Source organism: Trachurus trachurus (assembly GCF_905171665.1).
Source record: "Trachurus trachurus genome assembly, chromosome: 8".
NCBI classification, from domain to species: Eukaryota; Metazoa; Chordata; class Actinopteri; order Carangiformes; family Carangidae; genus Trachurus; species Trachurus trachurus.
This window is the reverse complement of record NC_139905.1, coordinates 25,661,887-25,684,542: the sequence shown is the minus strand read 5'-3', so window position 1 is coordinate 25,684,542 and position 22,656 is coordinate 25,661,887. Positions and strand designations below refer to the sequence as shown.

The following is a 22,656-nucleotide window of genomic DNA, read 5'->3' as shown; positions in this document are numbered from 1 at the left end:
TATGAGCTAATAAACACAATAAAAAATGAACAGTCACATTTATATATTTTATCTAAAAGGCTTACATTTCTATAATAATTACATTTTTAAAAGAGTGCAACAATAACAGTCATATATTATAATATGTTAAGTCTCCTTTTAAAACATACAAAGTTGTGAAGAAAAAGAGCTGGTCTCACAGCAGACATGATGGTGGACCACTGACACAATCAAATCAATTGTCCCTCAGCCTGAGGCCAGTGTGTTCACCAAACTTCAGGAAATCCATCCAAGTGTTTCCTGCTGACACACACACTAACATGGATGAAAACATGTTAGTCTCGTCACCTCCTCCACAACTGTGAATGAAATAACGGCTTTTATATCAGTTCTTGACACATCAGTACATGTAATGTAATATATATATTACATCAAAGAACATCCGCCTGTATGAAACTACATGAATCAAAATAATAGCCCTGTGTTCTGTGTGTGCATCTGTGAATGTGTGTGCACATGTTATGAGCAAGCTGCAGTTTCAATGGATTCATTTTTACTTACAAATATTTACAAAAGAAAATCTTTGCACTGCAACTGGTTAATTTCTCCAGGTTTCAGACTGTTTGCCTGTGGGTCAGACCAACCAGCGTCCTATGAGGAAGGAGCCACCTGCAGCTATACAGCCATGCCTTTGTGTCACATATGATGAAGATGAAATTCTTTATTCAGTCACATCACATAATAGCTACGAACATTTCATAATAGCTACAAACATTATCAACAAGGTAGTGACTGAAAAGGCACAGGCAGAGGCATAATGCTTATATTACTGTAATGCCTGTCCTACATACCAAATTAAGCTACCCAGCATTCTTACAATATGAAAAACAAACAAACATACATAAAAGCAAAACTAAACCAGAAAAAGACAGAAAGCAATAAAGTTAACCGTATTTAAATATATAGTAGTAAAGAAAATTAAATATCAGAGAAAAAAAGAAAGCAGGAAAAAAAAAAAAAAAAAAAAAACATTAACATTTGTAGCCTTCAAAAATTGCCCTGCATACCTTTTTTTTTTTGAAAACCGAAAATCAATTACACATTCGTAAATCCAGGTTAGTGTCATTCCATAGTTTAACTAATCTAATCTAATCTAAACTCCAACCACAGATATAGCCTACATCTCCTTTTAGTCTCTTTTCTAGCTTTTTGTACAACAAATTTACAAACATCTCGCAAATTATATTTGCACTCATGTATTGAGAGAAAAAACATAGATGCAACTTTAGCATCAGTTACATCAGAACTGGAGTGCATCGCATCTTCGTTGTTTCATTTTTCAACTCACTCTGCTGAAACAATTAGGAAAGGACGCAGAAAACTGCAGCTCTACTGTGGAGCTGAGTGACAGGAAACATGAAAAGGCCAAAAACAAATAGACAAAAAGAGAGAAAAAGACATTGCTGTTTCACAAGCAGTCACTTTACATTTTGGAAGTAAATGTAGTGAACATCACCAGCTAGCTTAATGTGGCAACGACACACAGTGCTGCAAAATGTCTGATGCCAGGAGACTCAGATACATCACTGGAGGAAACCAGCTAATTTCTTATTATAGGTTAATGAACATGCAGCATTAGCATTGTATTCGATTTTCTGCTGCTTGTTACATCAAAAATGCCCTTTTTAAAATATACATTACAATCTTTAAACATAAAAATGTAGATATTCTGTAGTCTATAAGGTCATGATCTTTGCAGTACCGACTAGTCTACTTTTTCATGTTTAATTTCCAGTTTTTGCCAGCTGTGTGCATCTGTCTGTGTGTGAACTGCATTTGCCCTTACATAGTGGTCGTGGAGTGTCGTGCCGTGAGCGTTGTGCGCAGTCTGTGAGACTGCGTAGGAGACTGCGCGTGTATGAGGCTGTGCACGGCGTGTCTGTATCTGGCAGACATCAGGTTGTACAGCAAGGGATTGACAGCAGCGCTGAGGTAGAAGAGGACGGAGGACACCAGGTTGAAATACTGAGACAGATAGTATAACAAAAAGCCGTTGCTGTCATGGTGCATGTATGTGCTGTTGAAGTGTGTGTTATCGTCGTACAGGTCGCTGGGTATCACAGCGTGTGTGTTTGTATCTGCAGCATTTTCTGAGTGCATGCATATGAATGTCTTGTTTTGCTTCTTATGTGCAGTCTTGTCGTGTATTTGGGTGTTTGTGTCTCTGCTGTCTGCAAATTTTCCCAGGGGTGCATTAATATGTGCTTGATCATTGTAAATCTCAGTGTGTGTATTTGTGTGTGCGTCCATTTCACTGCTAGGATCCGAATTATGCGTGACCACGTCAGTGTTTCTGTGTTGTCCTCTGATGTGAGATATAAAATGAGAATATAGGTGTTTGCCTGTGTTCATATCGTCTGCCTGAACACCCACTTTGCTGCGTATTTCAGTCCCTGTGTCTGTCAAGTGTGTCTCTACATCACTGTGTGTGTTTGCACAGACGTCACAGAATACTTTGTCAGCTCGTGTGGTCACATGTCCAGTCTCAGAGAGGGTTTCAAGGTGTGTGTCGGAGTCTGAGTGGCTACAGGGTGTGGTGATGGTACGTGTGTTGATATCTCCATCAGTGCTGTAAGAAGACATGTTAATATCTAAGTGTGAGTTTGGGTCCATGTGCATTTCCTGTCCGTCAGTACCAGTGTCGAGAGAAAAAAAGAATATGGTCCGACCGACGTGGAAGGGCAGCCAGCACAGGACAAATGCCAAGACGATCACTCCTGGAGGAGGAGGGGTGGAATAAAAGGAAGACATTAGACTTATAACATATACTGATGTCAATGTACATATTTTCATTGATGAAATATCTGAACATAACAAATTGATAAATACATACATTTCCCTACCCAATATGTTTATATTGTTGATGTTTATGTAAATGACATATCCATCCAAAAATACACTTCAAATACGGTCGGGGCCAAATGCCTCAGACTTCTTTCCCAGATAGACATGTATAAGGATATAACATTGCTAGAATAAATGGATATAAATTCTTAACATATGCTCACAATATGTCATACCATATGAATGAACGGTACTTGAAGGTATCGTTATAACAGTGACACAGTCATGAACGTGTCATAAACATTATGTCAATGCCATAACATTGTCAATAAGTGTCATTCGGTTAACGCTAACCCTCAAGCTGGACACTGGACAGGACATCTGCCCCTACCGCACTGGGGGATGCCAAGCTGGACTGGACACCGTCTACACCATCTCCTCCTCCCTCCCTCCCCCCTCCCCCTCTCTCTGCTGTCTCTGCTCTTCTACCTGTCACACCTTATATGGTCATGACAGCGCGTGGGAGGTGGCATGGGGACAAACTTGCGTCGGCCCGTGCCTTGCGCTGAGCTCCCGCCACATCCTAGGCTGGTGTTGGCCAGATAGGGGGAGTTTGGGAGTATATCTTTACTTCGCCTAACCCTACAAAAACCGAATGACACTTAAAGGGATAGTTCAACATTTTGGCAAATTGGCCCAATGCCATAATCCCTATAGTCATAGTAGTAGGTTTATTTGTCGGTGCAAGCTATTTTTAGAACGGTGGAGCGGAGCCACGAGCTGCTCAGAGCTACTGTATGCTATGGAGGGTAATGGGATTTCTTGGTTTCCCTCATCAAACTCATCAAATACACAATTTGCCAAAATGTTGAACTATCCCTTTAATGACAACGTTATGACATTGACATAATGTTTATGACACGTTCATGATAAATGCACACATATCATGGCGATTTTATATATATTATAAACAAAAATTCACTGCACCCTGATGTGACTCAACAGCTAGCTGGAGCTTGTTTCTGGTGTTTTAGTATTTTAAATAAGTGTTTCTTTTTGTCTTGTTTGTGTTTAGATGTATGTTTGTGTTAGAGAGAATAAATGGTGTTCATATAATTTAGAATACAAGGAAAATATCCTGTCATGCTGATCTAACCAACCCATCGTGTCCAAAATCAAGCAAGTCCCAGTTTATTGCTTAATTTTGCAAAATGTCACTTAAAATATTCACAGTTTGCATCATTTTAAGCACCATTTTGATCGAGCGTCATATTCCATGACACCAATTTCACTCTGCAATTCAAACAGCTCATAGTGGCTAACATTAGCACTCCTTACCATGTCATTTTCTAGTGTTAGTTTTACCATCTGTAAGAATATGTTTGATATTGTTGTTGAAATAAAGATTGTAGTGTTGTGGATGTGTGTGTTTCTCACCAAGCATTTTGACGGTGTGCCGGTGACTCTGGTCCTTACGGCTGCTTTGGGGGCGGAGCCACAGTGTCCGTCCAATCAGACTGTAGACCAGTCCCAGGATGCAGAGCGGGATCAGGAAGTACAAGTTGGAGAGAATCATCATGGCCGACAACAGGCCCGAGGAGAGGGCGTAGTGTGTGCAGCGGCACTCTCTCTTGTCCAGCTGTCCTTCATGACCTCCATCATCAACCTCTTCCCTCCTCCTCCCTCCTCCTTCATCTTCTTTCATTCTGTTTTGCTGCTTTCCATCAACTTCCTTCTTTCCTTCCTCTCTGCCCTCATCTGCTTCTTTTTCATCCTTTATTCCTCCACCGTCTCCTTGTTTCTTCTCATCTGTTTCTCCTGTTGCCATGTTCCTCTCCTCTTCCTCTCCAAACCATCTTAACGCCCCGACTCTGTCACTCCATCCTTTTTTCTCTTTTTCTTCCCAATTTAATCCCTCCCGTTCTCTGTCCATCAGGGGCATATGAGCACTTTCTCTTTCCCCTCCACCAATCATAAATGCTCCCTGCTCTCCTTTCCCACCAGTCCACCCTGCTTCCTCCCTCCATCCACTGTGACCTACATGTACTTCTTCTCCCCCAACGTCCTCCACTCCCACCATGACCAGCACTGGCGCTGCGCTGACGACTGCGCCCAGCCACAAGCAGCCAATAAGAGCCCTGGTTCTTCGCCGTGTCACCACGGTCTTGGCTGTGATTGGCCAGCAGACGGCCAGGTACCTCTCCAGGGAGAGGAAGGTGATGTGGAGGATGGTGCAGAAGGTGCAGCACTCAGAGAGGAACATGGTCAGCTTACAGGCAAGGTCTCCCAAGGGCCAGGGCCTGGGCCTCCACAGCTGGAAGAGACAGGAGGATTCTTTTATGACCTTTCTTCTACCTCATGGAGTCAACATTTGCACAACTTCTTTGTTTAAAGATAAAATTCCTAGTTTACAAACCAATGTTGAATGCATTTATGGTTCAGACCAGGAAAGACATATTTGTTATGAACACTTTATTGTCTAAACCCAGTATCTGACAGGGGCCTGTTTAGGCTGGTTCTCGAAACTGGACTGTCTCTTCCATGCTTTTCCTATTCAGCTACAACACTATGAGTCAAGTAGAGCGCAAATGTGAAATGTGGTAACAGAATGAGTGAAAAACTGTCATTGTTGCAATTAAAACGCAGCCATTATTCTTATTATTCATTGCATAATTCTCCCTCCGTTAGTTTAAAAGCTCTGTTTTTAAAGTAGAGGACACGCACACACACATTGGTAACACTTTACAATAAGGGTCCCTTAATTAACGTTAGTTAGTAGTACATTATTAAGCATTAATTAACTGTTTACAGATATATTAACAATCATTATTATGTATTACTTAGGATTAGGAAACACATTAATTAATGTAGCCTATTAGTAAGCAGTTAATTAATGTTTACTACTCAAAGTTAGTTAATAAATTATGAAGTAATAATAAAAGTTGAATAATGTAATTAGTTATCATTATGTATGCATTACTCAGCATTCATTAACACATTAGTTTATATATTAATGCTTGATAATGTACTAACTAACCCTTACTGTAAAGTGTTACCCACACATTTTACTGATCAATAAACATTCTTACACCTCTTCATTTGGTCAGTTTATTCTAAAAAAAAAAAAAAAAAAGTCAGTGTTGGGATTGAGGAATGATGACTCGGTTTTTTCCAGTGATATGATTGGCCAGTGGCTTTTAACTGGCTTTGTGATGATGTTAACCTGTTCTACAGCTTGGGCAGCCATTGGTCCATAGCTAGATAAGTCACCAGTGGAGGAGTTAAAACAGTTACAGTCAATAAGCAACTTCCTGTGTGATTTGATAAGTGATATATGTATCCAATTTCATGTGGCCCTCTGCACTGCCCCCTGGCATTCAGTACTGTAATGCAATACCACTATGATGTCCGGTGGCCCTGGTTGTATCCCGGTTCAGTGTCTGAAGTGTCACGGATGCTGATTTTTTGCAATTCAAAATACCTGATGTTGCTGTGCATGAAAATATCAGAATATTGCTCTAAAATTACAACAAGCCGTTCAGATCAATACACAACAGCAGAGAAATGAAGAATTGGTTAGTTAAAAATTAATATGAACTATAGTGTAATTGTTATTTTCCCTCGCTTGAATATTACTTGATCCTCCATTGCTTGCTGCATGAGTGATGTGAGTATGACAAGACTTCTGCCTCTAAGAGAAGAAACCTAATTTTGCAGCAGGGACTTCCCTGAGGGGAACGCATTAGGCTTGTTTAAACCACTACTCTCAACAGGAAGCGAAATATCATGTCCCCTCCTCATTTCTAATTTCGGATGTGACTGCAGCGTTAACCAAAACATCAGAACCTGATCAAATCAGAAAGCACATTTCATGACATTTAGGTGTTTGTTCTGTGTGTATGTACCTTGTATAGATCCAGAGGCAGCAGCAGGAGTATCAACAGGTCACTGACAGCCATGCTGCTCAGGTAGAGGTAGGTGGAGCTTCTCATGTGAGGACGCAGCCACACCACCAGGATTGTGAGTATATTTCCAAGAAGACCGAAGAGCATCAGTGGGATGTAAATCACAGTCACACACACTAGGAAATTAAATATCGACATATTCTCATCAGAACTACTTTACATTTCAACCAGAGTCAGCCATGTTCACAACAAAATTGTTTTTTCAATAATACTGCATGAAGGGCTAATGATGATTATACTTAGTTTGTGAATCCTTAATCATTTCTTGCCAAGAGTGAAATGCAGTGATTAAAGCAGATATCAGTGGAATGTTTTTGTTAATATAAGTCCTAAATAGTCCTATTTTCCGTCAGCAATCACTTACATGAAGTATTTCAGCCTAAACACGAGTCTCTCCGTCACTCTGCTCTGCTGTAATCCGAGGAGAAAATTTTCCTTGTGGGATACAAGTGTTATCCAATGAGGAGAGAGAACGGCATGAAGGGCTGTGTGTGCAGCCAAGGGATGCGCGTGAATGTGGTGACGTAGCACGAGGACCAATTGATGCCTGACAAGGGCGGGGGCTGCTAACTCATGGTGCGTTCAAAGAAACTCGTACTTTGTGTTTTTCCTTCCTGTGAAGTCATACCAGTTCGATCTGGTACGAGTTCACGGGTCGGAAGTTACGAGTGGCCGTTATAGGGAACTTTCACAGACAACAGGATGGTAAAAACACGAGCTACGGGTTACCTGGAACGCTACCAAGTCGTAGTTGTGACTTGAAGCTGTAACTTACGGTTTCAAAAGCCTGCCTTGAACGCAGCATTAGCCGAAACGGCCGTGAAGCTGATATCTGCTTTAATACCACTCTGTGTAAGGTGTAGTAAATATGAAAATAATAATAAAATACAATAGGCTATGCCTTTTTGTTTAATTTGTTTGCTCTTTCTTAATTCGCTCGCATGTTTTATGTAACATTTCCCTTGAGCGTACTCAACACAGTCTAATATTATGTTATATAACTGTAAAAATTGGCTTTCTTGTCAATAATCTATGTAACCTGCAGCCATTTATCTTAGGGAAATGGGAGAAACAGCTAGTATGAATGCTACAAAGAAATACTATTATTTACTGAATTTAAAGGTAAGCTATATGTTCACTTTTTTCATTACCAGTGTTTATGTCTTTATTCTGGGCTCAACTAACAAGTTGCTTGTATGAGATGTGACAGTGATATTAATACTTTGATTTAACTCTTGGAAAGAAATAGTTCTTGTTCTTATTCCCACATTTAATATCAAATATTATTAGAAAAATGTTTATTGCTGTTATTGTCGTCTTTTCTTTACAACAAAAATGTTCTTTCTGCAGCTTAACATTTAACAGCATGCATTAGTATGATTACCATGATTGTTTTTTTGTAGTTTTTTTAACTCACCTAGTTCAATTAATCCAAATGCAGTTTCCTGCATCTCACACTCTTGGTGGGCGCAGTCGTCCTGGAAGCCCAATGCAAGGCCACAGTTGTTGTCCTCACAACCACTGCCCAGATCTCCCATCTCCATGAGATCCATGATAGCACAGGGTGGGGTTGGACACAAGAAGTGAAAGCAGCGGGGGAGAGGTGTGTGTCCCCAGGTTACAGGACGAAGAGGTGACGCATACTGATGGATTTCCTATGATGCTCAATCACAGCTGCACTGAAGAGGATGTCAGGGTGGAAAAGTGCTGGAAAAAAAGAAGAAAACACACAGGATCATGAAAATGACTGTAATATAGGCTACTGTAAATTCTACATTTATCAATACACATGCAAACACACTTGCAGCTAGGTTATGAGTTCTCTGACGCATTTGTTTCTGTCTGTCCCTGCTGCGTTTGTAATTCCAGACCTAGATTAACAGAGAAAACATGCTTCACACATGTGGAGACATGTAGCCTATTCAATATGAGCACAGCTGTGGTCCATCTATCGAAGTTTAATTAAAACTTCCTAATTCTTTTTAAGATTTTTTTTTTTAATCACAGGTACCATCAAATATTATTTTTTTATATTTACAAAATGATAACCTGAAATAACAGTGACACACATGCACATAAATATACACAATATACATGCTAGATGTAGGTAAAATATACTCACACAAATGCAGGAGCTCCTGTGTCTGGTGAAGCTCTCCGTTGTTGACACACACTTGTGCTTTGACTTACACACCTACTGTATGATCACCCTCTCTCTCTCTCTCTCTCTCTCTCTCTCTCTCTCTCTCTCTTTTTCTCTCTGTCTCAGCTGGAACTGTAAACCTGCTAATATTGTGGCCACAGTCTATTTGGGCTTGCACTATCTACACACAATAGCCTACTTAATGGTCCTTCTGTTTGTTTTCTTATAATGAGGATGAGTGAGTAGCCTAATTGAATCAGAGGTCTTGATTTGGGGGATTCAGTGTGCAAGTGATCAATGCGACAAATAGACTACATACAGAAAACAAAAGCAACTCATCATTTAGAGAGATAGCCTTCCACACAAAGTTTACAAGTAGGCCTACAGTTTGAAAATATATTCTTTAAATAAATAGAAAATATATTTCCACAATGATTGTTCCACAAATAACCTGCAGAGCAGCAGTAACAAACTGTTTTTTATCACACACCACTAATGTATCACTTCACACATATTCTTGTAGCCTACAGTTTTTAATTAGCCTAAATAAAATAAAATATCATGTCTTTCTATGAAGTTCACCTTGTATTTCCACATCTTGAGGCTCAGGTGGAGCCTCCGGCCAGCAGGTGGCGCTGACGCTCCTCCTCCCAAACAGACGAAGAAAAAACTTACTATTTGTGATTTTTTTTTTTTCAAAGCGGAAGTGTCCGCTGTGTGTCTCCAGCGGCTGTGAAGGTAAAATGGCTTGGAGAGCTGCACTGAGAACCAGGGGCGCTGTGTCAGGTACGGCTGCATGTGGTGAGATGGTACAGGGCGACAGTTCAATGCAGTGCATCGATTTTAGTTCTCAGTAATTGTCACGGGACGTGTTAAACTAATGGCAGGCAGCGCACCGGCGGTGGCTAGCAGTTAGCACAGTTAGCTGAGCAGTGAGCACAGAAAGTGGAGTAAAGGTCAGTGGCAGGTCGCTGCAGGGCTGCTGTCACAAAGAGTCACACAGAAACCTGTATAGTTGGTGTAAACTTGCACACCGAGAGTTACCACTCAGTTTCAGACGTTATTATATTATATTATGACAGTTTATAGCTGATTTAATTTTAAAAATGAACTGTCTCGAGTCATTGAGTCGAGTCATTCAGACAAGCTGCAGGGTCCATGACAACATCTCTGAAGTTTACACAAGTATTTTTAAAGACTCCTGCATATTTTATTCTTCTTAATAAGATGCTGCTTCGAGTAAGTTTTACAGCATTAAATAAATGCTTAAGACTTAGTGCACAGTACGTTTTCCATATTTAATCTTTGCTATTAAGGATCTGGGTTTCTAAGGAAAATAATTACCCACCCATGGCCAAGACTATATGTCCCTCAAATGTTTTGTTTTGTTTTGTTTTTTGTTTTTTTTTGCACTAGCATTAGTTTGGTTTTAGTACTTTTTGTCTTTCACATAAACAAAGACACTGAGTCATCACATGAAATCACACTGAAGTGAAGGATAAAATGTATAAAGTCAAAACAGCTCTGTTTCCTAACAGAGTATTAGGGCCACTCGTGAAAAAGAAAATGAGAGGAGGGAGATTTTTCTTTCATTATGCACTTTGAGAATAATGTCAAAATGTTGAGAATAAATGTGTCCACCTTTTGTAAAAAATAAAAAAAAACTCCCTCACTGATGGTGTGTGTGTGTGTTTGGATATTTGTCTACATGTGTCTATGCAGGCCTTCTCTCTCAGCTGTCCTCCAGCAGCAGCAGTCATGGCAGAGTGTGTGTGTCTCCCGTGTTCGTCACTCAACAGAGGAACAACTCCAGCTCACCTAAGATTAAAGTGGATTTGGACCAAAGCACAGGTAAAGACTGTGAAGTCATCACACCAGTCATTTCACGTGTCACTTAAAATCCATATTTACACTTCATTTTATTTTTTATTATTTACATGACATACGTTAGCCAGATGACAGTTCTGCACCTGGAGCTGTTTAGTTTAGTTAGCTGTCGAGCAGCTGAGTTAAGAAATACACACACCCTTTAAGCAGAAGTAAGCGATCCGGTCATTTTGGCTAACTTGTCAGCCTGTCAGCCCATGGAGTTGGCAGTCCCCGTCCTCGTCCCTACGTCACCACATTCACGCGCATCCCTTGGCTGCACACACAGAGAGGAGCGCCCCTTTATGCCGTTCTCTCTCCTCATTGGATGAAGGTTGTAGGATACAAGGAAAGTTTTCTCCTCGGCTTACAGCAGAGCAGAGTGACTGACAGACCCGTGTTTCAGACCAAACACTCTATATAAGTGATTGCTGTCGGAAGATACTATAACTATTTAAGACTTATATTAACACAAACATTCCGCTAACTTCTGCTTTAAAGTCCCTTCATTGCGTTCTCTCTTTGATCACACGCAATGAAACATCTTAAACCACATTTTTCCTCCTCCTGCTAAGGAAATGAGAAATAATGAATATGCTTTTTTATGAATGAGTAGCAGATGAATAGAATGACCCTCACTTCAGGAGGGGCTTTTACCATTCATTTCAGCCTGTCTTGTAATGTCTTAACCTTATCATTGCTCAGTGCTCACATGATTTCTTCTCATCTGAGGTTCAAAGTGTCATTATGTCTCTCTGTCTGTCTGCACGTGTGTCTCTGTAGGTGTGGCGATGATGTGCCTGCAGAGTCCTCCTGTCAACAGCCTCAGTTTGGACTTCCTCACAGAGTTGTGCATCAACATGGAGAAGCTGGAGATGGATAAGAGCTGCCGAGGCCTCATCATCACCTCGGTGCAGTACAACCACCTCGTAGACCGCTACAGCTGTGTCTTTTCATGTTTGTGTTAGAGTTTTGTTTTTTGTCTGTATATCTTGCATGATAAATATGTGTGTACTTCAATATGCTGCTTCAATCCAGAGCCAGCCCAAGGTGTTCTCAGCCGGGCTGGACATCATGGAGATGTATGGGAAGAGTCCAGAGAGCTGCGGAGAGTTCTGGAGAGCTGTTCAGGAGATGTGGCTGAAGATCTACAGCTCCAACATGGTCACCATCGCTGCAATCAATGTATGTATGAAAATAGCGCAGAGCAGAGACACAATGCCACAAAGCGTGCTGCAGATCACCTCTAAGCGTACATGTTGCCCCCCCCCCAATCCACAGGGCTCCAGTCCTGCAGGAGGCTGTCTGATGGCAATGACATGTGACTACAGGATAATGGCAGACAACCCTCGTTACAGCATTGGCCTGAATGAGACGCAGCTCGGCATTGTGGCGCCTTTTTGGTGAGGAGTTGTACAGTACATGACAACAACTTGTTTTCGTTATGATGGCAGCAGTGGTTATTCAGAATCGTATTTTCTTGTACAATAAGTCGTAAAATAGAGATAATAAGCAACTTTGTGCTCACACAGCGCAGTGTTATGTCATTGTAGTCACCAGCTGCTCCTGCTTCCTGCAGGTTTAAGGACACCATGGTGAACACAGTGGGCCATCGCACCACAGAGATGGCCCTGGAGCTGGGTCTGCTCTACAACCCGACGGAGGCCCTCAAGATCGGAATGGTGGACCAGCTGGTCCCTGAAGACCAGGTCCTCGCCACAGCCACAAAGGCCATGACCAAGTGGTTGGCTATTCCAGGTACATTACGAGTCGACCAAACGACGCTATTCACGTGAATGCGATGCAGGCTTCAGGGGCACGGAATCGCGAATGTTTTATTCTTTCAGAATAAAATCAAAGCTGAGTCGTTTTTCCCCCTTATACATCTATATACTGTAAGTTAGTTTGGAGCCTAAATCGATATTACGCTTGCACCCACCGGAACAGACGCTCCCCCGCAAGACAAATAAGCTAGGGGAAACACGCACCACAAAAATAAGATGAGCATGTCAGAACATACACAGAGATTAATCACATTAAGAAACATCCTACATGTAAGTTGTGGCAGAGCTGGCATCTGAATTTTGACACAGACATTGTCATCAACTGCCCATCAGTCTTACAATAACATGTCAGATACACATAGACACGAGGAGACGCAATAAAAACACCAAGGTAAGTAGGTGCTTACTGAAGATGTATACCAAGCAGCCATGCATATATTTTATTGTTATGTCGGAATGTCTGAATTATACCTGCAGTTTGATTTGAAACTTTAACAGAGTTGTTTTCGAGGCAAATGCAGAGACTGCTTGCTGAAAAACTGCCCCCGAGAGGAACACGCATCAGCGGTTTTGCTTGAATTTACCTCAAAAACAACTCTGTCTCGTAATGTTCTGTTAATATCTCATAGTGTGATGAATGTGCAGGTCACAACTTGTCCACGAGAGCGTTTGAGTTGTTGGATTGTGTATTTGATGAGTTTAATGAGGGAAACCAAGAAATCCCATTCTCATTCGCTCTGAGCAGCTCGCGGCTCTTCTCCACCGTTCTAAAAGTAGCTTGCACTGACAATTAAAGGTAACAAACCTACTCCTATAGGGATTATGGCAATGGGCCAATTTGCCAAAATGTTGAACTATCCCTTTAACTTTGTTTAGCTTTTAATGGCTTGGCTCGGAAAAGAAAAAGTCCCAGTTCAGTAACAACAACAACAAAAACATCATCTATTTGATCTATATTCATCTATTTTTGTTGTTACAGATTTTTATTGCTGATCAGTGTTATAAATGGTCAAAAATACTGTAATTGAAACAGACTTTCACTGCTCAAAGTGAGTCCAGTGAACACTTAACAATTGAATGGTCAGTGAGCTGACTGTTGATCCGTTCACTTTACAGACCACGCCAGGCAGATCACCAAGTCCATGATGAGGAAGCCGACCATCGACAAGCTCACATCCAACAGGGAGGCTGACATCAAAAACTTTGTCAGTTTCATCACCAAAGACTCCATTCAGAAGTCGCTCCGCATGTATCTGGAGATGCTGAAGAAGAGAAAAGGCTAGACCAGAGGAGGGAGCATTTAAAATGACACACACATACACATTAGAGAGACTACCAGAAAACACAACTGACTTCATCCATTCATGTGTTATGTTGAGATTCTCAAATGCAGCTCTCAGCAGCTCATGTTCATGACAGTGTTCAACCAGCAGAGAGCAACATGGACCATAACACAGTCTGCTCCTCTGACACCAGGCAGCAGCATAGGAAGCTCAGGAGACACAGAACAGGACGGACACTAGTGATAGATAATATGTTTGTGTGTCAATTTTATGAGTTAGTTTATTTACTTTATTCAGTTTAAGTTTCAGAAGTTAGTCTTTTCAGGAGCCTTGAGGAAATTAATAATTGTTTCAAAAGACTGTAGGGTAAACCCAGTTACCCAAAACTAACTCCTGCCACTATTACTATGCCTAAGAAAGCTTCCTGTCTTGTACAGCTCTAATGAGTTACCATTCAAAATCTACTATAATTGATTGCTGGTCTGCCGTGCCTTTGCTACAGTTAAGTTGTGCTTGAATAGTCACTGTTTGGGGAATGGGTTTAGTAAACAGTTAATTATTTCCACAGACAGGCCTTGACTACTTGAAGTGCCTGGCATTACTGTACCTACAAGGACAATAACAAGTCCCCCACAGTGGGCGAAGCCTTTATCCTCTCTCTAACAGATTTGTATACATTAACTTTGTCTTGTTTGATTTGTGAATAAATGGTTGAATTGATGTGGTCAGTGTGTTAAGTTCATTTTGCGGCCCTAGTTAAAGGGACAATGAGGAGTTTGAATTTGGTTATAAAAAAGTATCATATCAATGTGGATGATTCTACGTTACCCACACTTGTTAATTGTCCATTTTCGATAAATATATAATTTTGTCTTTATCGTTATTTTGTTATTATTATTTAGTGGTCGGCTCACCCAGCATTTACTATTTTCGGTTTCCCGGACGGCAGACGCAGCCCGGCGGGTCATGGGAATAACGCCGCCGGATCGCTGTTTATGGTCAGAACTACGACGGTATCTGATCGTCTTTGAACCTCTGACTTTCATTTCTGATTTTAAAATATTCTTTTCGCTTTCGTCCAAGAATTGCACCGTACACGCGGAGGCTCATGGGAAATGTAGTGTGAAAACACTTAGCTTTCCAAAACTCCTCATTGTCTCTTTAATCTCAGGTGTCTGTAAACATCATGAAAGTAGATTAAAATGTATCATTTTTGGAAACACCCACTCAGCCCCATTTCTATGTTCCAAGATTTTCAGTTTCCATCACAGAAACCTGTGTCACTAATCAAGATGAGCGGACTTTTGTTTTCCCTTATGGAAACATTGATGATCAGAAGAGGCTATTTTGTCATGTGCAAGAGATTGTCCTCTTTTTTTCTTCTTCTTTGTGCTTGCCCAAAGAAACAAAGTTGCAAAGACATGTTTTGGTTTGTTTATTGTGTTTTATTCATTCCTGGCTGTCTCTTCCACCGAACAATCATGTAGATTGAGCCCGGAGACCTGTTGCACAGTTGATTGATCTATGGCCTGGCCAGCAGGAGCCTGGCCAACTCCACCTTCACAGGGTAATGGTCACTGACAGCCAGTGCCTGAGAGAGAGAAGAAAAAACAGTTTCATTGTAGTATTATTTGTTGGTGGTCCACTTTGGCAGATGGCACAAACTGGACCGAAATTAAGGGTAGTAGTGTCATTGGCTCTATTCACCATTTTGCAAAGCACACCATAATCATTTAGTCATGTTAAAGGACTGAAACATCCAACAACACCTGTATGGTTCTGTTTGAATAGTAAGTTGCTACAACAACATTGCTGCTCAGAAACATTGTATTGGTTTTCAGCCTGTGTGAAGTTGCCCCTTAGACTGAACGTTTCTCCTTTATAAAAGAAGCCAACTCTATCATGTTGGTTAAAGCTGGAACTCCCTTTACCAGCTCCTGGCTGAGACCCAGGTCCTCCATGTAGTTGTAGACCGCAGCACTATTCGGCACCACAACCTTCGTCATGTCGGTGGTGACCACAATCCTGCAAACACACAATGAGAGGTCTGATTGATTACTATCGGATAAGTGCCATTGTGTGTGTAGTGTAGTGTAGTGTAGTGTAATGTACCTGTCATAAGGGCAGTTGGTGTGTGTCACTGTGGTGTCGGCCTCATCAGGGATCAGCCAGTGGAAGCTCTTGTCAGTGAAGAGGCGGATCTCCTGCCAGTCGGAGCCTGACACGTAGTTGCAGCCTGCGTTGAAGTCTCCCAGCAGAACAATGTCCTGCAGGGACAGTCTGATTAGTCTCATCTCATATTTCATCAAATGTATCCCTTGTCCACTTCACCTCTTCTTACACATAAATGTTCAAATTATGATTTTAATGTTACGAATAGGTTTTTGTTGAGTTATTCACATTGGTATCCCAGCGTTTGCGGACATCAGTCACCACATCATAGAGAGCGTTGACTTCTTTCACAGCAAAGTCTGGAGAGGTGTGCTGAGGGATCAGGACAAAGTTCTCCAAAACTACAAAACAAGAGGGAGGGAGGAGGGAACGGAGAGAGGGATGACTGAAGATGGACAGGATATTGCAGACAGAGTCTAGATCACTGATATCACACTGAATTAAAGGGATAGTTCACCCAAAATTCAAATTTCACTCATTATCTACTCACCCTCATGTCAACTGAGAGCTGTGAGAATTGTTCAGAAAAAAAAAAAAAAAGTCTATATTTTAAGCTTGTTTGTAGCGGAAACTCCCAGTGTCTCAGTTCACTGCTCTTCCTGTGTAAGTGCAAATCTCGCGTGATTTGCACTGACCGGCGAAACAATTTCTCATGTCGGGGCTTCAATACAAGAGGGACATTACAGACGAGCAGTATGGAGGTATTTGGATGTTTTTTGGTGTGTCTTTTTGGACGAAGAAAGTTGGTATCCATTGACAACCATTATATGGACAAATACTGCTGTGCGGCGCCCCCCCCCCCCCCCCCCCCCCCCCCCCCCCCCCCCCCCCCGTAGAGTCCGCGACTCACAGCTCTTAGTCGACATGAGGGTGAGTAGATAATGAGTGAAATTTGAATTTTGGGTGAACTATCCCTTTAACTGCCTTTTTAATTTGAACACCCAGGACAGTGTCTGTCCTATCTGTATCTTAAAGGTGTGATTAGTGGGAATCTGAGTGGGAATGTCACACTTCTCCACAGCCTACCGGTGTATTTGGAGGAGAACATGACAACAAAGGGGTCTCTGATGAAGGTGTCAGTCCCACAGACCTCATCGTTGCCTTCATAGGTGTAGTTTTTAACCACAGACACTGTTTGCTCCCTGGAGAAACAAGACATGTCTTAACTTACAGTGACTAAGACCACATACTGTTTCTGTATCAGCAGTTTTCACATATATTTTTTAATAATATCACTATTGTCTCACCATTCTGCTATGTGTATAGTTTTGATACTTCTTCTATTCTGTTGTGATTGTACTTATACATGTGAAACATTTTTGTACCTGTAGAGGAAAAGATATCTCTCCTTGTAGGAGGTCCGGCCCAGAGGCTCGCTCACGATGTGCTTGTAAGTGAAATTAGAACCTCTGGGAAAACACACATACACACACACTTATCTTATCTTTTGTAATATGCTATGTATATACAGTATATGAGTATTAAAAGAGTGTGTCTAACTCGTTGACATGCTCCATGAGCGTTTTGGTCGCCAACAGATCGTTGTCTCTGACTTCCTGGATCAGAATGATGTCAAAGCGGTGGACGATCTGTAACGCACCGAGAAACCACAAAACATCACACATCTGATCAAACTCTGTGACTTTTTGTATTATATCATGAACAAAAATGTATTTTATACAAGGCTGCTCAGTAGTCATCGTAATTGGCTACTACCCGTCTCACTCAGAATAGAAAACAGACAATAACCCTGACGATGTCATAATAATGTCATCTGAGTTATACAGGGTTATATGGGATGCTGTCGTTTGTATTGTGGGAAATGTAGGACCCAGAGTTTAAAGGTTGACCCATAAATGTACTAAAATTCGATCTCATCTAAATTCCTCTAAATTTAGCTCTTTGTGGATCTGGAATCCTTAGACTGCAATATAATGAGATATATAGTATTCCCACTAGCTGTAAAGGCATGCCTAACATGTCACCAGGTCAAGATAGTGGAAAGGAGGTCAAATGTAGCCTAGGCTAAAGTCTGGTACAGCATCCTTCAAAATATATTCCCTTCATATTCCAAATGTGAGTATTATGAGTATGGTGAAATGCAGATAGGAAAATCAAACAGTGGAGTTTCAGACCGTGCTGATGAGGTCCATCAGAGTGGTGTTGGAGGCTTTGTTAACTCCGAATGTCTTGATGTTGAAGGCTCCCAGCATCAGAGGAGTAGACAGATGCACCAGGGTCATAAACAGACCCAAAGCACACGCCACACGCATCCTGGGTCAAAGAGGTCAGACATGAGTTGATTTTTCCTTTGTTTTTAAACTGCAGTCTCTTATTGTCACGATTTAACCAGAAGAGGAGTGGTTGGACTGCAATTTGCAGTGAGTACAAAGTGAAAATGTAACCATGAGGATAATACAACAACTTAAGCTGATATATCCATGTTATTGTCAGTACAGTATCTCATATTTCTTATATCCATATTTTTATTGAATTTTATTTATTTTGAACATGTAAGCAAAAATGAAGCATGAGTTTGTAGTAACATGAGAAAGTTATAGATCAAAAATATTGAAAACAAAAGCATAATCATTATATTGCGGAGACGAACACTCTATCAAAGGTGCTATATTTCTTCTCATTGTCGTGGGGCTGCTTGCTGAAAAAGGCCAGTGGCTGCCAGGCACCGCCCACGCACTGCTCACACACCACCCCCACTGTGGACGCACTGGCTACGAGAATGTCATCCAAGTAAACAAACAAGAGCGGCATGTCTTGCTGCACAGTCCATCAGACGCTGAAATGTCTGTGCCGCCCCTTTGAGGCCGAAAGGCCTTCGCAGGAACTCGAAAAGGCCAAAGGGTGTAATGACAGCCTTTTTGGGCACATCCTGCGGATGGACCCGCCCGCCACCACCACCCTACCCCCGCACCAGATCCACCTTGGAAAAAATGGTGGCCCCCGCCATGTGAGTGGAGAAGTTCTATATTTGCAAGCCAGAGTATTGGTGAGGGGTTGTGGTCAACCGCCAACCGCCTTCAGCTTAGTAACTATGTCTGAGGGGGAGACCCACAGGCTATTTGAACGATGCACTATGCAGAGATGCTCCATAGTGGCGAACTCCTCAGTCGGGATCGCCAGCTTGGCTGGGTCAAAGCGGCGGGCTCATGCATAGACTAGGGGGCCCACTGTGATGATATGGTGTTCCACGCCGTGCTTAGCCACCGCAGACAAGAACATGGGCGTATGAGGTTAGGGAACCCAGAGAGGAGGTGTCGATATGGGTCTCCAGTGACAAGCTATTTGTTAGGCAGAGTGCTCCCGCGGTAGTAGTTTGTAACATCGAACAACAGGGGTGCTGTGTTTCAAATCTCTTTCTTTTACAGCAGTTCCAATTTTTTCATTTGTAGGTTCAACCTTGATTTCAGTATTATTTAAATAAAAAACATTTGCTTGATTTATCCTCTGTCTCTGCCTTCCTTAGTTATCTCTATTTCCCCCCTTATATAACATTGAAAACACCACTCCTTGCCACACATGACTTTATATGGTCATCTTTTCCTTCTGCATACAGAGTGCTAGGTACATTTACATTGCACACCTCTTGCCTAACTGCATTTCCTCTGTCTATAGGTCATACATTTCTCAATTTAGTCTTGTTCCTGTTATTATTGTTGATAATAACAATCATTACTTCTTAAGCAAGCTACCACTTAACACACCTCTGCATTCTTAGAATGATGACATTGTCCAGTTCATGCTGTTACAAGAGACCAAGTATCTTTCTTTCTTTTTTTGGTGTTTTTTTTTTCACCCCAAAAAATGAAAATTTATTTTAATAACAAAAAGAGACTTACTTGTAGAATTAAAATCCAAAATGGAAGCAAAACCCAGGAATGGAAGCAGCAAAAACCAGCAAAAAATATAAAATTCAAAAACAGCAAGAGACCGGAGGAGACTTCACAAAGTCAGCCAGGAGTCCAACACACAAGAGTACAGAGACCTTATAGCTATGCACTTACTGTCATGGTCTGTGTCTTTTGGTTCCCTCTTTATTTCCTGTTTTATTTTGTAGTCAGTGTTCTGTCTTCCTGTGGTCCCCCTGCTGTTATGGTTGTCTCATTTCCTGTTTTTAGAAAAAAGTGCAAACAAAGCCTTGAAGAAGCCCCTTTCTCTTTAAATACACTTTGGTATTTTCACACAGGCAGTGTTTAGATCGGCCAAGTTGAACTTTGGGCTTGAGTGAATTGTGTTTGGGTAAGTGTGAACACAACAGTCGCACTCTTGGTCCGCACCAATTTTCTTTTGCTTGGCTTTCATCATTCAACCATTATTCCCACAGTTTCCTCTTTGTCTTTCTCTCTTGGATTGTGTTAAGATGTTTCTTGCGCTGCTCTCAGATTGAAATGTACTGAAACTGGTTGGAGCTCGTTAAGAGACTCACTGATCACTCGTACCTCAGTTTGCTGCACATCATCACATTGGTATGAATGGCAGCAGTCTTCAAAAGCCTCTTTCAAATTTTGCTATTTTATCATACTTTTAGCGATAGACTTCATTCAACTTGTAAAATGTTCACAAGGCTTTCAGATATCATTCAACCATGTTTGATTTATGACAGCTTGAAAGCCACTCAGCTCATGCCCTCTGTGGTGGAGTGGTTAGAGCATCAGTTTACTAATCATCAGGTCATAGGTTTGACTCCTGCCTTAGGCATGTCTGTTGCATGACATATCCCTACTTGTTCTCTTTGACAATTTCTTATGCAAACTGGCTTCAGCAATGGCTTTCAGCATTCACATGCATTTTCCTTTTGGAAATAATTTTTCCAGTTTGGCTTGGAGTTCCTGGTAGTCCTGTTTTATTGCTTTTTCTTTCTCCTTAAAGCAGAAGTAAGCGATCCGGTCGTTTTGGCTAACTTCTTGTCAGCCGATGGAGTTAGCAGTCCCCGCCCTCGTCATGGATCTATTGGTCCTCGTCCCTACGTCACCACATTCACGCGCATCCCTTGGCTGAACACACAGAGAGGACTGCCCCTTTATGCCGTTCTCTCTCCTCATTGGATAAAGGTATACAAGGAAAGTTTTCTCCTTGGCTTACAGCAGAGCAGAGTCACTGACAGACCCTTGTTTCAGACCAAATACTCTATTTAAGTGATTGCTGTTGGAAGATATAACTATTTAAGACTTATATTAGCACAAACATTCTGCTTACTTCTGCTTTAAGTTAGCTGTTTTTGGTTAGGCAGTCGTTGCTGGCTGGCTGGTCTGGTCTTTCATGTTACTCATCAACGGTGTGTGTTCACAAACTCAGTGGAGTGAAGGACGCTGCCGATCAGAGTGAAACAAGAAAGAAGTTCCAACAATTTATTGACAAGAATCAACACACATAACCTGGGACTAAAGGGCATTTTATGAGATTGCCAGGTTTCCTAGTGTGATAGTTGAGATTACTCCACTGAGTTTGTGAACACACAACGTCGATGAGGAGGCTACCATTTTACTTTACTATTCTTTTTTTGTCTCTTATATAAAATAATTATTTAATGTTTCAGAGTAAAGGACATCAAAGAAGGGCAGTTGCAAAGAGTCCTGGAGCCCTCAGTCTGATTGGAAACTTCATATAAAACAGGCACAGCAAGAATAAAACACAGGACCTTTGAGGTTCATTGGTCATAAAAGAAAAGACAGACGAGGTATAATTGACTTCTGTAATTCTTGAATGTAATAATACATGTATTGAGGTCACAACCATACACTTTGTATGAAATGGTTCCAACAAATCTGACAGAGAGAAGACAAGTCCGGGTCAGGGTGTGAGGTCCCAAGTTATGTGTGTTGACTCTTGTCAGTATGAAAGCTGTTGGAACTTCTTTCTTGTTTCACTCTGATCGGCAGCGTCCTTCACTCCACTGAGTTTGTGAACACACACCGTTGATGAGTGACATGAAAAGAGTCTGATTGAACCTGGAGCTGTTGGCTGGGGCAGGTGACGTCATACAGGTGATGTCTCTCAGCCAATCCAATCAGCATCACACTCCGGAGTTTCCCATGTCGGGTCTATGGTCACACCTCAATCCGCCCGGAGGAACTGCTCCGCGCATCTGATCCCACGCCTACTATGCTGCAAAGTTTCGATATGATCCTCCAACCCACCCTCAGCAGCGCAGTGACTGGAATCGCAGCTACTCGCTCCCCGTCGTAGGAAACGACAACAGTGAGCTGGTCAGTATCAGCGTCCACTCTGAGTCCAAACCCAGAGCAGATGTCCCGGAGACGCAACAGAGCGCGGGGGATATCCATATCTCCAAAATATTCCGTGATCGATGAGAACAACGATATTCTTTGATATGTCGCTGGTAGTGTCCAGTTGTCTGATGAATGAAGCCTCACAGCAGGCTTCTTTATGGGGACATTTTGCGGAAAAACAAAAATGTTCGGTTTAGGTGATTCACTGGTGATCATTTTCAAAATGACAAATGTATTAACATTATGTATTATGCTCACTGTTGTTTGTGAACTTCAGCTCGCTACTTTGTGGTTCATTGTTGTTCGTCTCATTTTATTTGACTTTGACACATTTACTCGGCTACAGTTCTCCGGATCTTTCAGACACCGTGA

The 22,656-nt window shown here is 41.6% G+C and overlaps 3 protein-coding genes across 3 annotated transcripts; 1 reads left to right on the top strand and 2 right to left on the bottom strand.

Annotated features, from left to right (window-relative positions):
- Positions 1–1,821: 1,821 nt before the first annotated feature.
- LOC310990385 (growth hormone secretagogue receptor type 1) lies at positions 1,822–8,341 on the bottom strand (the record flags this gene model as incomplete). The annotated part of the gene is given in 7 exon segments (XM_083977731.1): positions 1,822–2,024; positions 2,027–2,035; positions 2,676–2,756; positions 4,261–4,453; positions 4,865–5,137; positions 6,729–6,904; positions 8,206–8,341. Coding segments are annotated over 7 exon segments (1,071 nt in total).
- Positions 8,342–9,626: 1,285 nt separating this feature from the next.
- On the top strand, positions 9,627–14,584 carry eci1 (enoyl-CoA delta isomerase 1). Its single transcript, XM_083977502.1, has 7 exons — positions 9,627–9,717; positions 10,654–10,782; positions 11,581–11,708; positions 11,836–11,982; positions 12,079–12,200; positions 12,377–12,555; positions 13,698–14,584. Exons 1-7 carry the CDS (start codon positions 9,675–9,677, stop codon positions 13,862–13,864), a joined length of 915 nt encoding a protein of 304 aa, XP_083833628.1. The 5' UTR covers positions 9,627–9,674; the 3' UTR covers positions 13,865–14,584.
- Positions 14,585–15,386: 802 nt separating this feature from the next.
- Positions 15,387–20,004, bottom strand: LOC310990384 (deoxyribonuclease-1-like; the record flags this gene model as incomplete). The annotated part of the gene is made up of 9 exons (XM_083977730.1): positions 19,894–20,004; positions 18,172–18,310; positions 17,537–17,625; positions 17,362–17,445; positions 17,063–17,178; positions 16,265–16,377; positions 15,977–16,131; positions 15,796–15,889; positions 15,387–15,455 (listed from the first exon to the last, which is right to left on the bottom strand). Exons 2-9 carry the CDS (start codon positions 18,307–18,309, stop codon positions 15,387–15,389), a joined length of 858 nt encoding a protein of 285 aa, XP_083833856.1. The 5' UTR covers position 18,310; positions 19,894–20,004.
- Between the last annotated feature and the right edge of the window lie 2,652 nt (positions 20,005–22,656).